This window comes from Quercus lobata, chromosome 6 (genome assembly GCF_001633185.2).
Source record: "Quercus lobata isolate SW786 chromosome 6, ValleyOak3.0 Primary Assembly, whole genome shotgun sequence".
NCBI classification, from domain to species: Eukaryota; Viridiplantae; Streptophyta; class Magnoliopsida; order Fagales; family Fagaceae; genus Quercus; species Quercus lobata.
In genome coordinates, this window is record NC_044909.1 from 43,499,030 (window position 1) to 43,512,363 (window position 13,334).

At 34.4% G+C, this 13,334-nt stretch overlaps 1 protein-coding gene across 2 annotated transcripts; it reads right to left on the reverse strand.

Moving 5' to 3' along the window:
* Positions 1–4,796: 4,796 nt before the first annotated feature.
* Positions 4,797–9,303, reverse strand: LOC115950709 (methylesterase 10-like). 2 transcript variants are annotated; one of them, XM_031067940.1, is made up of 3 exons: positions 8,874–9,303; positions 5,975–6,111; positions 4,797–5,224 (listed from the first exon to the last, which is right to left on the reverse strand). In XM_031067940.1, exons 1-3 carry the CDS (start codon positions 9,237–9,239, stop codon positions 5,047–5,049), a joined length of 681 nt encoding a protein of 226 aa, XP_030923800.1. In that variant the 5' UTR covers positions 9,240–9,303; the 3' UTR covers positions 4,797–5,046. The 2 variants fall into 2 exon arrangements, with proteins under 2 accessions (XP_030923800.1, XP_030923799.1); XM_031067939.1 differs by having other exon boundaries at positions 4,866–5,334; positions 5,980–6,111; positions 8,874–9,302.
* Positions 9,304–13,334: the final 4,031 nt, after the last annotated feature.

Consider the following 13,334-nt stretch of genomic DNA (forward strand, 5'->3'; position numbering starts at 1 on the left):
ACTCCACGTCAGCAGCCATGCAAGCACTTCCATATCAGCCCTAGTCCACGTCAGCGACACGTCATAGGATGACGTCAGCGGCTCTGCTGCTCGATCCGTGACCCGACCCGGAAACCCGAAACCGACTCGGACCAGTATCCGTTGACTTTGACCCTAGACCAGTTGATTTTGACTTTTTGCGTTGACCTTTGACCAAAAGTCAAAATTTCTGACGGGGTTTATCTTGCTCAGTTTTTCGCGTAGATTCCAATTTTGACCTCTGTTTCTTCATTTGAAGCTTCGAAATTGGTCAATTGGCATATTCTTTATTGTGGTTTCTTCAAAAGGCATTATTCATGGCATCTTTAAGAGATCTTCTCATGTTTATCCAACCTTAAGCCTTCATCGAGCTTCCACCTTGAGTTTGAGAGAAGGTGTTAGAGATATATATTAGACATATTAGCCCAATGTAATAGACCCAAGCCCAATCCTACTTGTACTAGTAGTCTAGGGTTTAGTCGCCTATATATACTTATGTTAGGGTTTATTGTAACACAGGTTTTGTAATACACTCTTATACAATAAAAATATAGCCCTTAAGGGATTCCTTCGTGGATGTAGGCCATCAAGGCTGAACCACGTAACCTTTGTGTTATCGATGTTCCTATTCTATGTTTCCCCTTTTGCATCCACTCTAGCATACACAACATGGTACAACACATCGTGTTACTAATAATAATTATATTTAACATTCACCACCCCTCAGCCCCCCCCCCCACCACCACTGACTTCCGCTGTAACAACAGCTTGTTCGCTCATCGCCATCAGTGGGACGGTTACGGCGGCGGAGCCACCACTCCTAGCTCCGATGAAGACGACGACGATGACAATGTTGACGATGATAATGATGACGATAAGGTTGATGACGGTGACCCTGATGGTGAGGTAGAATAACTAGTCGTTGGTGTTGATGAAACCAACCCATGGCTGAAGAGTGAAGACCCATGGCCACACCCCACCGATCTGAGCCTTGATTAAACCCACAACCACCGATCTCCACCTCAACAACCACCACCACCAATCTAAGAGAGAGCTTTAGAGATTTTTGTTTGGGTAAGCAAAACACTAGTCCGTCGAGCTCTAGAACTTTAGAAATCTTTAGAGATCTTGTTCTAGGTTTTTTTATTTTTGTTTTTTCGAGAGGATGTGGAGTTTTTTTATTTTATGGGTTTTTTGTGTGATTGTTTTTTGCTGGTTTTGGTGGTGTTTGGTTAGATGTTTTTGCTGGTAATTTGTCTTTGGTTCTAAGTATAAGAAAATGCAAGAAAAGTTTCTTGTCGGTAAATTTATTTTTTTCTTGGGTTTGTATTCTTACTTGTTCATGTTTTTTATGAAACTAGATATGAATTCATGTGTATTTTGGGTTCTAATTTTGTTTTGTTTTGTTTTTTGTTTTTTTTTTTTTTTTCATTTTTCATTTTGTTTAAATTGATAAATTAATTTAAAAAAATAAAAGTTTGTGCGGATGCTGATGTGTGTTTTTTAATTACTATTTTATGCTGACGTGGTATTTTTAAATATTATTTTATTGGCCATGTCAGCCTTTAGTGTACTAACAATAAACTTTGTTTGTCACGTCAATTTTTTTAGTTAGTATGGTAACGGTAAGGACTTAAATATCACGCGTTAATTGGTTTAGGAACTAAAAATAGTAAAATGAAAATATAAGAACCAAAATAGAAAAAAGCCAAAATATAAGGATTAAAAATGCATTTATGCCTAAATTTTTTTTAAAAAAATGGTCAGAGATAGTAAAACACTAAAACCTATAAAAATAAATATTGCTGTTAGGGCTTACGTATACTATTCCAGTTTCAAACAAGAGGACCAAAGTGTAAAACAATACACCTCTAAACTCTCAGTCCAGAATTCAGACTTAGGCTGTGTTTGGTTGCTGTAAAACGTTTTTTGGAAAATACATATTTTCCGGAAATGCTAATTTCCGGAAAAGGAAAATGTTTCCATGCGTTTGGTTGCATTTCAAAAAATTTTCCGGAAAATATTTTCTGGTGTTTGGAAAAGAAGAAGGAAAACACAAATCCAGAAAAAATCATCAACGATCGCGATCTCGCCGGCACGATCTCGCGATCAACGGCGACGGCTTGATCTCACGATCAACGGCGACGGCGCGATCTCGCGATCGACGCTTCGCGAGATCGCGCCGTCGATCGCGATCAACGGCGCGGCAAGATCGCGATCTCGCGACGGCGCAAGATCGCGATCGACGCTTCACGAGATCGCGCTGTCGATCGCGATCTCGGTCGAAGGCGAGATCGCGATCAACTGCGCGATCTCGCGACGGCGCGATCTCGCGAAGGTGAGATCGCGCCGTCGATCGTGATCTTCGCGGCGTCGGACTGGAGCTCGCGAGATCGGCGCCGCCTGGAGCTCGGAGTCCGCCGGCGATCATCGGACTGACTGGAATGTTCTTCTCCTCTCTCGCGCGCGCTCTCTCTCTCTCTCTCTCTCTCTTTTTCCGGAAATGCTTTGAAGTGAAAATGAGGGCAGAAATTCATTTCCGTGGTCAAGGCTGAAAATTTCGGTCAACAGGAAATCAATTTCCGGAAAATAATGTTTTCCGTGACAGCCAAACGCAGAATTTTCCGGAAATTGATTTCCGAAATTCGTTTGAAGTCGATTCAAACGCACCCTTAGCATCAAAATCAAGCAAAGCTGCAGTGATAAAGTTTTAAGTCAAGGTAGCCTATACTAGCTGTCTGGAGCGTCGATTTATAGAATGTGGGTCTCTTCCTCTGTGCGGTTTGAATAGAGATTATTGCTTCCACATTTTGGGAGGGACGCATTTCAGCTCTCTGCACGTGTTTTAGCTGAGGACAGAATTACTGTTCAAACGGTAAGATTACTGTTTATGTGCTGTTTCGTTTACCCCCTCTTTAACTATTTTTTATTAAAAATAGGTTCTAGGTACTAGGTACTATTTATATATTTAAAAATTATTTTGTTATAGTATTTTCAGTTTTTAACAAAAGTAAATTGTATCCAAACGTAAATTTGGTCTTTATAGCCTGCGTTTGGTTGGTGTAATAGTGATAATTGGGGGATGGAAAATTGGGCAAAGAAAAGCTGGGAAAAATCACCAAAATGGAAATCCCTTGGTTGAATTTAACGTCAACTATGACATTCACCAAACCACCTACTGCAGCATTTCCCACTTTTATTTCTCAGAGACCTTTAGAACCTTAACCATCTATGTACCACTCAAACCATATATAGCCACATCATTAGGACAATATATAGTACTTGCCAAAGACAGCCGATCAGTGTTTGTACTTTTCATAATCAACTCCACTCATCCTCTGATTTTGATATTTATAAAATTTGTATATTTAATGATTCTCATTTTGAAGTCATTACTGAATTTCAACTTTGACACCATATCTGATAAAGTACAGTATCTATATATGTTACTTAAAGCATCCACAGCAAAAATCCATATCTATTTAAGTAAAAGAATTTACTTATTTATTTTTATTTTATGCAACTATTTTTTTTAAAACACTCAGAATCAGATTATTTAATTTTTATTACTCTCTCAAATTATCTCTTTTCTTTCTTTGTATATATAAATAACTAGTTGTAGTTTAAACGTAACATACAATACTATCCAAAAGATATTGTAATTATCCATTCACCCATTACATTTTTTATTATTATTATTAGTATTTATTAAAGATAGAATGTTATTATTAATTCTCAAAAGTAAGTGTACAAAAGTATAGAAAGTTGGTGCCCACATGCTTAGTATATTGATAGAACCAAACGAGACAACAATATACACTCCAGATATCAAATCAGCTATACAGTCAATTCGATTCAGGATTGTTGCTTTCATTCCTAGAGTTCGGGTGTAGAAGAAAGTCCTTAAAGCTGTGCTAGTTGGGCTCGTTTAAAGCTGTGCTAGTTGGGCTTGTTCGGGTGTATATATTACAAATATACAATCCAAACTGAAATTTAGGTCCACGAATTGAATCAAATACATAAATAGACAAACTTCAATACAATCAATCAAATGCTTTCAAAAAAAAAAAAAAAAAAAAATACAATCAATCAAATAAAATAAAAAACAACTAATTCAATATTTCTCTACAATCTCTTTGTTTTCTCTATTAAGATCCTAATCCTTCCTAATTTTTAAAAGGTATTAGAAACATTGAGGTTTGCTTTGCTTTTATAGTGTTCATAATTAACCTCACAAATTTGGAGATAAATTATTAATGTTTGAGTTTAAGTTGGACTTGTTAGAAAGAAAAAGTTTCACTCATTGTTAAGTTTGGACTAAACAAAAATAATTTTATTTAAATAAAATTATAATTTTATTTAAACATTGTGTTGACGTGAAAAATTGTAAGAGTTTCAGAAGTTTTGGTTATATATATATATATATAGATGAAGTATTATAAAAAAATAAATTTGCATATGAATAATAACTATATATATTTACATTGTTATTGAAACAATAATATAAATTTACACACTTTTAAATTAATTGATGTAGGTGATTGTTAAACTTAAATGTGTAAAATTAACATCTTATACTATTTTACACTAATGTGGGTGCGCTTTTACGTTTGTAGACAATTCTACAGTTTTGAGCTTTTATTGGTACGTGCAGGTTTTGAAATATTGAGCATTTTTTGACTTGCTTTAGTTGTATAGAACCATAAAAATAGTTTCATTTGGGCCAAAGAATAACCGGTCATTTTAAAGACACATACACATGATGCAAGTATATCATATTCAATGCCTCCTAAGGAATAGCAAGAGTGGATTTGCAATATATGTTATTGCAAATTACATATATTCCATTTCCTATTATATGTTATTGTGCATTCGCAATACTTTCATTATGTCTTTTTAGAAAAAATATATAGTATGGGTTATAATTATTACACACACAGTGTAGCAGATTTTACCCACATTACATCAAATATATCGTGAAAAATATATATTCCAAAGTCCAACACGCAAATGGCATAGATAAAGAATTTAAGAATATTTCTCCGCAATCTCTTGGAGACATGAGCTCAGCTCCTTCGGTTTAGAAAACATGACCATGTGATCGGAACCAGTTATCACCTTCACTTCATCTGCTGGATTATTCTCAATCATCCACCTTTGAAAATCCTCCTTTATAATATTGTCTTGGTCACACACAATATAAACTCTACGAATAGACCCATATTTTTCCTTAGTGAGTTTTGATTCTTTTAACAATAATGCATCATCACCATAAAGACGAAAAGGTCTCACCAATGACATGGCAAGTGTCAAATCCTAGTTCAATTCATCAACGATCATTGTTAAAATTTTCTCAAAAAAAAAGAAAAAAGATCATTGTTAAAGATTTTTTTTTGAGAAATGTTAACTAATGCCCTAATGAACTATTTTTAGAAACATTTTATTAGGAGAATGATAAAACAATAAATGTTATTGACAATTTTTTATATTTTCCATGAAAATTGTGTCAAATTTTTTTTATTATGATTTATTAACAATTGCCCTAAGAGCATTTGTTAACATGACCCTTTATTTTTTAAATGTAATTTAGCTAAGTAGCTAATTGTTTAAGACATTCAACCTGTAATTATAAAGTTGTTAAACTGATGATTGCATGCTTGACTAATTTTTCTGGCTCTTTTACTTAATGTTTTCTTCCTAAAGAAAGTGTGACATTATTGAATAAATATGAAGTTTTTTATTTTATTTTATTTTATTTTAATGAGAGTTTCAATATGGCATCCTCTCCTGATGATAGTTTTTTATCATCAGATTAAGACACCAATTGGTTTTTAGTATGGACAGGAATTGAACCCTAAATTTCTTATTCAACTATTAAAATTTTATCAGTTGAGTTAACTAAAACCCATTAAATAAATATGAAGTTAAAGAGAAGTATAAAGTATAAATTATGTACCTTACCTCAGGTGGGGAGAGTTGGTATAACTTGGTTGCCATGAAATTGTACCCAAATAGCAATGAGGTAGGTGGGTTGTTGGGCCCTTGATCAAATGTGAATTGCGCGTCCTTGAGAGGATCCAACCTTTGAAATTTCTACATATATCTAAAGATATCATTAGGCACATTTGGGAACTAGCTAGCTAGGAAGGGAGACAGCAATGACAACTGACTCAATGATGGAATTTCCTAAACTTGAGAGGATGATTGGAAATCCATGAACTAAACACTATCAAATGCACAGTAAAACATGTAACAATTTTCATTTATTTTTCAGGTGATCTTTTCATGGTATATGCCTATGACACTATCCCTCAAACCAGTCTCTCTCTTGGTAAGGTCAATCTCATAGGTACATATCACCATCAAGGTCACACTCACATCACATACCTAAGCTCAACAGTATTGTTAATTGTTTGGATTGAGATCAAGTGATGCAATTGCAATGAAGGGTTAAGATTGAGAGTTGGAAAAAATAACTTTCAATCTCAACCATTAAATAATAAAAAATATTAAAAGCCAGTAAAAAGTTAAAGTCAAAAATTTTTAAATGTAAAAATCTCAACCCATAACTTTTGTGACTTGATATGTGGTAAATAAACTTGGTAATCACACTGAACTAGTGGTTGAAAGTGAGTAAAAATTTAGGAAACATATACATTTTATTTAGGGTGTTGTATTCATATCATATCGGTGTCACACTAGCTATTTCATGTTACAAATTTTCAGAAACTGATCATGTCCCTATGTCATACATGTATCTAGACCTATACTCATGTCAATGTCCGTGCTTAAAAACCATCATGAAGTGGAGCATGAATTCAAGAATTGAGATCTTATTGAACCATGCATTACCACTTTTACGAACAATATTGAAACTTGATGATAAGTTCACTTTTAATTTCAACCCATGGATCAAAACTTTTTAAACATTTTTACTTTTTTGCCATGATATTTTTTTACCTCTCACATAGTTACACTATTACATTTAATCCAAATCCTTAATTCAAATCCTACTTGATGATACAAAACTCCAATTGACTTTAGTGATATTGAAATTAATGCTACGTTTGTTTCAACACCAAATGTTCTTTGGAAAATATTTTGATTTTTGGTGTTTGGTTTGTACGGAAAATTACTAATGAACCAGTTGCTAATCTCTCTACAATCTACTCATAGATTTGGAAAAAAAAATGATCACGCCAAAGGGAGAGTCTTTCTAGTCATAGATCTCACCACCACCGCTAAGCTTTGACGCCAATCAAGCAATACCACTGAGACAAGAACCACTAATCTCCTTGGGTCTAGATATGCTAGATCAACAATGTGGGTTGTTTAAGTCGTGGGTCAACAATGGTTGGGAGTGACGAGTGCAATCCATAGGAGGAATGTGGTGGTTGTGGTAGGTGGCAAATTTGAAAGAGGGGAGGGGGAGGTCTCCTATTTGAGAGCTTTGGGAGATAAATTGTTTTACACCATTTTTAATCGTACCAAACACTTAAGAAAATGGGGAAATGTTTACAATAATCAGATTTTTTTTTCTTAATTGTGTGATATAAGGAGGGTCCAAAATTTGAAACTCTTGTTGGATCATTGCAATATTTAAGGTTGTGTGTTTATTTATTTATTTGTGCAAACATTCCAAAAAAACACAATTAGAACAAATTTATATATGCAAGCCAATAAGCCCAATACATTGTTGACAAATGACAAGCACATTCTTTTTCTTTCTTTTTTTTCAAAAAATGAGCATTATAACTTATAATTCATCATTTATTTATTTATTTAACTTTTTCCTTAAAGACTCTCATTGATAAGACTATTCTTTTTTTTTTTTCTTTTTTCTTTTTTAATGAGACTATTCTTTATTAAGTAAGAGATTAACATAAAAAATAAATACAACTTTTTTAATGTTAAGGTGACATATTGTGAGTATGGAATACAGTGATTTTCCATTCTTACCCAATATTTAGATAGAGAGATAAGATAAAATGACGCCAAAAAAAAGGACACTAGAATATTCTATAAAGTAATACATTATGATTTATAATCCTTTATATAATAATAAAAATAATAATATATTCTGATTACATTTCTCTCAAATATTTAATTAAAATGGTGTTTCCTTTTTGTAATCAATTAAAATGATGTTAAATCAATCCATTCATGTTTTATAAAAACAAAATAACCAATACTTGTCGTTTAAGTTGCGAAAAGTAATACTAAGCATACAAAAAATTGACAGATTTTTTACACTCGTGAAATTGATAAATTTTTACTAGTTCTTATCTAAATTCACTCTCAAAAAAAAAAAAAATATATATATATATATATATTATTTACTTACCACTGATAATGTGCTATATCTATATGTCAAATTTTGTGTTTTCCTGTACCTTCTCGAAATATAAAGGTCACATTTTTCAATGAAAGAGATAAGAACTAGCCACGTGTAAGGCTGAGGCACGCATAAGACTTTTATCTGAATTATCTGAAAGCAACCCACACGGATAGTCGAAGACTCGAACGGTCATAATAGCGTGACCATTTCAACTAATAATAGGAGACTAGTAAGTAGTAATTATCCCCAAAAAAAAGACTAAAATGATCTAATTATGTTCAAACATGTCCTATTATTTTTGGGGGAGTAGCCTTCAAATATACCGAAAATATTTGATTTGTTAAGAAGAAAGGAAAGCCTTGAGCCTGTTCAGAAAATTTTGAGTCGTGGTACAGTAAATAGTGGGTTTACGTGCAAATGATTATTTACGCAACTACGCGGTAGAAGATCTAGGAAAGTGTTACTTACCCAGATCTGCTTTCTAACGATTGTTAGAGGGAGATGATGAGAGCAGTACCTGTTCGTTTAATGCAAGGAAACTGAGGTCAGGACCAGGCATAAGGGCGGTAGCATATACTGCAACAGAAATTTTCTCAGGGAACTTTTCCATGGCAACAGCGTTACAGACTCCACCGAAGCTGTGGCCCACAAGGATCACTCTTTCCTCTGCTGGAAGAGATGCCATGAATTCCATCAAAGGCTCAAGGTAATCTGATAGTGATCTGAGCTCATGTGCTTGCTTTGGGTGAATCCCGCTCGCAGCTAGGTCCAAGGCTGTTACTTTATGACCAGCTGATTTCAGCAGGGTTAGCACTTTGTACCAATTCCATGCTCCATGACAGGCTCCGTGAACCAGCACAAAATGCCTCTCCCTCTTCTCCATCTCCACCTTGTGTTGTGCGTGTGACTGTTGACACTTAAATAATCTTATACTTTTTTTTTTTTTGAAAATATAATCTTATACTTTGGAGTTTGGACACACTAGCTGGGCAAATACGACGTGACACTGGCACTACTTGCCAAGTTCTCTGGGCCTAAAAAGTCATGGCATCTAAGTTTTGGAAAATGATTTATCAATTATCGTGAAAATAAGTCATTGGCACTAGGAATTATTAAGTGAATTAGCGTAATGTTAAGAATATTAAAAATTTTACTTTATAAAATTTATAAATCAATATGTTATTAATCATAATAAAGTAATTCAAATTTTCGTAATTAGATTGTGATAAGTATTATCTAAATGTTAGTATGACATTACAAATTTTACTACATAATACTTATAAAGTGATTTGTCATCTATCAATATAATTGTTAAAATCTAACACTCACATTGCATGACATTATTGGATACTTTTTCTATGGAAGTGATATTTTAAAAAGAGGAGCAAATTGTCAAAAAGAAAAATGAGATGCTAAGAGCAATCACATCAGCCTGTGTATTTTACACATCCATTTTTACACTAAAAACCTACTTTTTCTATTTTACACATCCACTTGTACAAAACACCCACATTAATTTATCTATTTTATCACCTCTTTTATTTAAATAATCAATTTTCTCAATTTTTTTTATTATTTCCTCACCTAACCCCTTATTATACACGCGCTCTCTCTCTCTCTCTCTCTCTCTCTCTCTCTCTCAACCCATTTTTTCTGAACCCATTTTTTCTGATACAGCTCTCTCTCTCTCTATACCCATCTCTCTACCCATAACCCATCTCTATACCCATTTCTGAATCAACTCTCCCTCTCGGTCTATACCGATCCACAGCTCCCTAGCTCCGATCATCTCTATGCCGATCTCCCAATCTGAATCAATTTTATGAATCATCTTTATACCGATCTCCCTAGCTCCGATCCACAGGTCCGATCAGGCAAGCACCGATCTCTCTAGCTCCGATCCACAAGCACCGATCAGTTAGTGTATCTCCCTAACTCCGATCAGGCTAGACCCATACCCACGAGCTCCGATCAAGAGAGACCCACGAGCTCCAATCGTTCCAGTCAAGCACCGATCGTTCTGATTAGCACCGATCTCTCTTTGTTGTTTGTCCGTTTGGGTTTGTTTGTGTGTGGGTGTATCTGTGTGTGTGTGTGTGTGTTTTTTTTTTTTTTAAAAAACTTTTGAGCAAGTGTATCTCTATGTTGATTTGTCTGTGTGGATGTGTTTGGGTTAATTTTCAGTTGATTTTGTGTTAATTTTCAGTTGAGTTTGATTAATACTCTGTGCTAGATTGCTGTGTTTGGTGGTGGCGTTGGGTTTGGTGGTTGGGTGGTTATTTTGGCACGCTGGGATGTTGTAATGGTTGGGGAAGAAAAGTAGTTTGATAGAGGAGAGAGAAAATTAAAAAAAAAATTGTTTACATGGTGAACAGTAACCATGTATATATGCACGGTTACTGTTCATTTTGTAAGATATTATGTGTATTTAGACATTTTTACAAGAACTGATGTGGAAGGATTTTGGGATAAAATGTGTAAATTGGAGCACTTTTTGTATTTTAGATGAGTATCCACGAGCTGGTGTGGATGCTCTAAAACTTAAAACAAGCCTAGAGGGTCCTGACAAAATTAGCAACTCTGCGTTGTGGAAGATTCTCTCGGTAATTGGGGGCTTTCCTATTCTTTAGCTTAATAGAGAAGCATAGAGCAAACTGAAGAGTTTTGTTTTTTGTTATTTTATCAACTTTAGAGTTAAATGATCTCCTCTATAAATGGTATGTAGTAGATGTACTTGAAGCATTTTTTGGTCTAAGATTCCAATTTTGGATTAAAATTACAAACCTTCCTATTAAGTATTGGAGTTTGACATGTTTAAGTGATATTAGCCATTGGGGTTTATGGCAAGACAGTTTTTTATTATTGAAATTTTTTTTATTAATTATAATATTAGTCTAGAGATATTAGTTTTAAGATTTGCCCCTATTCTTTGATGCAATTAGTAAAAATCAACAAAGGATTGGCTATGCCCTATCTCTATGACTCTATGATGCTTGCTATGAGTTTTAAATTCCCCATAGTTATTGTTCACTTGGAGAGTGACAAAAACCTGAGTATAGCATTAAATATCCTTTTATTCTAGAAAAATTTGATAAGTGTAAGTTTGTTGGACATCAAGTTATGCAAACTTGGGTTTCCAAGGTACAAAAGAGACTTAATAAGGGCATTAGCATCTAGTTTCTTCAAAAAAATCTCATTTTACTATCTCAAAAACTACTTTATTTATTATATCATACCAGTTTATAACACACCCAAAATCTCAAATTTTATTTTCCCATTCAACTCATTAAAATAATATACACTACCCAATAAAATAATATAATCCAATCTCTCACTCTCTCTTTCTCTCCTCCCCCATCACTTCTCTGTATCTTTTCCTCACCATCTCTCTCTTTCAATCACCCATCACCACTACCTCTGCCACAAGAAACCCACCACCACCACCAAGAAAAAACCCATCACCACCACCTCTGCCACAAGAAACCTACCACCACTAGCATGAAAAAAACCCACCCCTACCATCAGGAACAAAACCCATAAAATCCACCACCACCTCCACCCACAAAACCAACAAAACTACAGCTAAAAAACCCACCAAACACCACAGTCACAGCCACAGTGAGAATCAAACCCATAGGATAGAATCGAACCCAAATCAAAACCCACCACCCCATATCTAGATGGACCAAACACCCACCAAACACTACAGCCATAACAAGAACCACCAAGAGAGAACCAAAGAAACCACAAAAAAACCAATCCCAAACATTGGCCACAACAACCACCAAAAAAAAAAAACACTCCCCACGCTAGTCTCCTTACCGATCTCCACCACATCGACCTCTATGCCACCATGCTGATTTCAAACACACGAGTGAGGACTAATGCTACACTGCTACAGAGAGAATCAAAGAAATGTGTGTGTGTGTGTGTGTGTGTGTGTGTGTGAGAGAGAGAGAGAGAGAGAGAGAGAGAGAGAGAGAGAGAGAGAGAGACGTGGGAGACGTAGAGAGAGTGGGAGACAGAGTGATGGAGAGAGAATAAATTAGTAAAAAACTATCCAAGCCTACTACAGTACCATCTTACATATAAGATGATATTGTAGCAATATTGTAAAAAAATTCACAATTGAAAACCCAGATAAAGCATGTCTTTTGTGTTTTGATGGTAAAATATACCAACATATGTCATATGACAGCATGGGTACTAATGCTCTAAGAAGGTAGGAAGTTGGCCAACTTGGATATAAACCCTTTGATAAATTTGTGTAGATGCCAAATAAAACAAATTTTTTTTTTAAAAATGCTATTGTGGAACTAATAAATAAAGGGGAAGCTTATTATAATCCTTTCAATTATTTTTAAATATAATAGAATGATAAAGAGGGTTTAGATTCCAAGTTTAGGTGGGGTTTCCTTTACAAAATAGGTTCTTGCTTGCTAAGACACCAAGAGATTTTTTGGTTGGGAAAAAAGTCTAAAACTAGTTCGACTAGTTAATTAAGGTTTTACAATTAATCATCCACAATACCATTTTAGTACCCAAAACCATAAGTCATAACAAAAAAACTACCAATATACACCATTCAATTAGAACTACTCTACTATCTCCTCCTACTAAATGCTACAAATGAACTTTTGATGAGAAAGTTTCATTATTATGTGTAACAATAATGATAGTGTAAGGGTCATATTTTTATGCAATTCACATATCTTATGACAAAATGCACTTTACTTTTTTTTTTTTTTTTTGATAAGTACTAAGAATATATTGAAAAGAAGAGGGGTGTCACCTGAGTATACAAGAAGTATACATCAAGGACAAATACAAATCAAGTGCATAAAGTACAAAAGTCCATGAAACCATGGACTGAAGAAAAAGAACGAAAGCTAAACACTATAACCCAATCCAGAAGAGTCTTAAGAAAGAAGAGTTTAAGATCTGCAACTGATCTCTCTAAATCCTCACAATGCCGGTT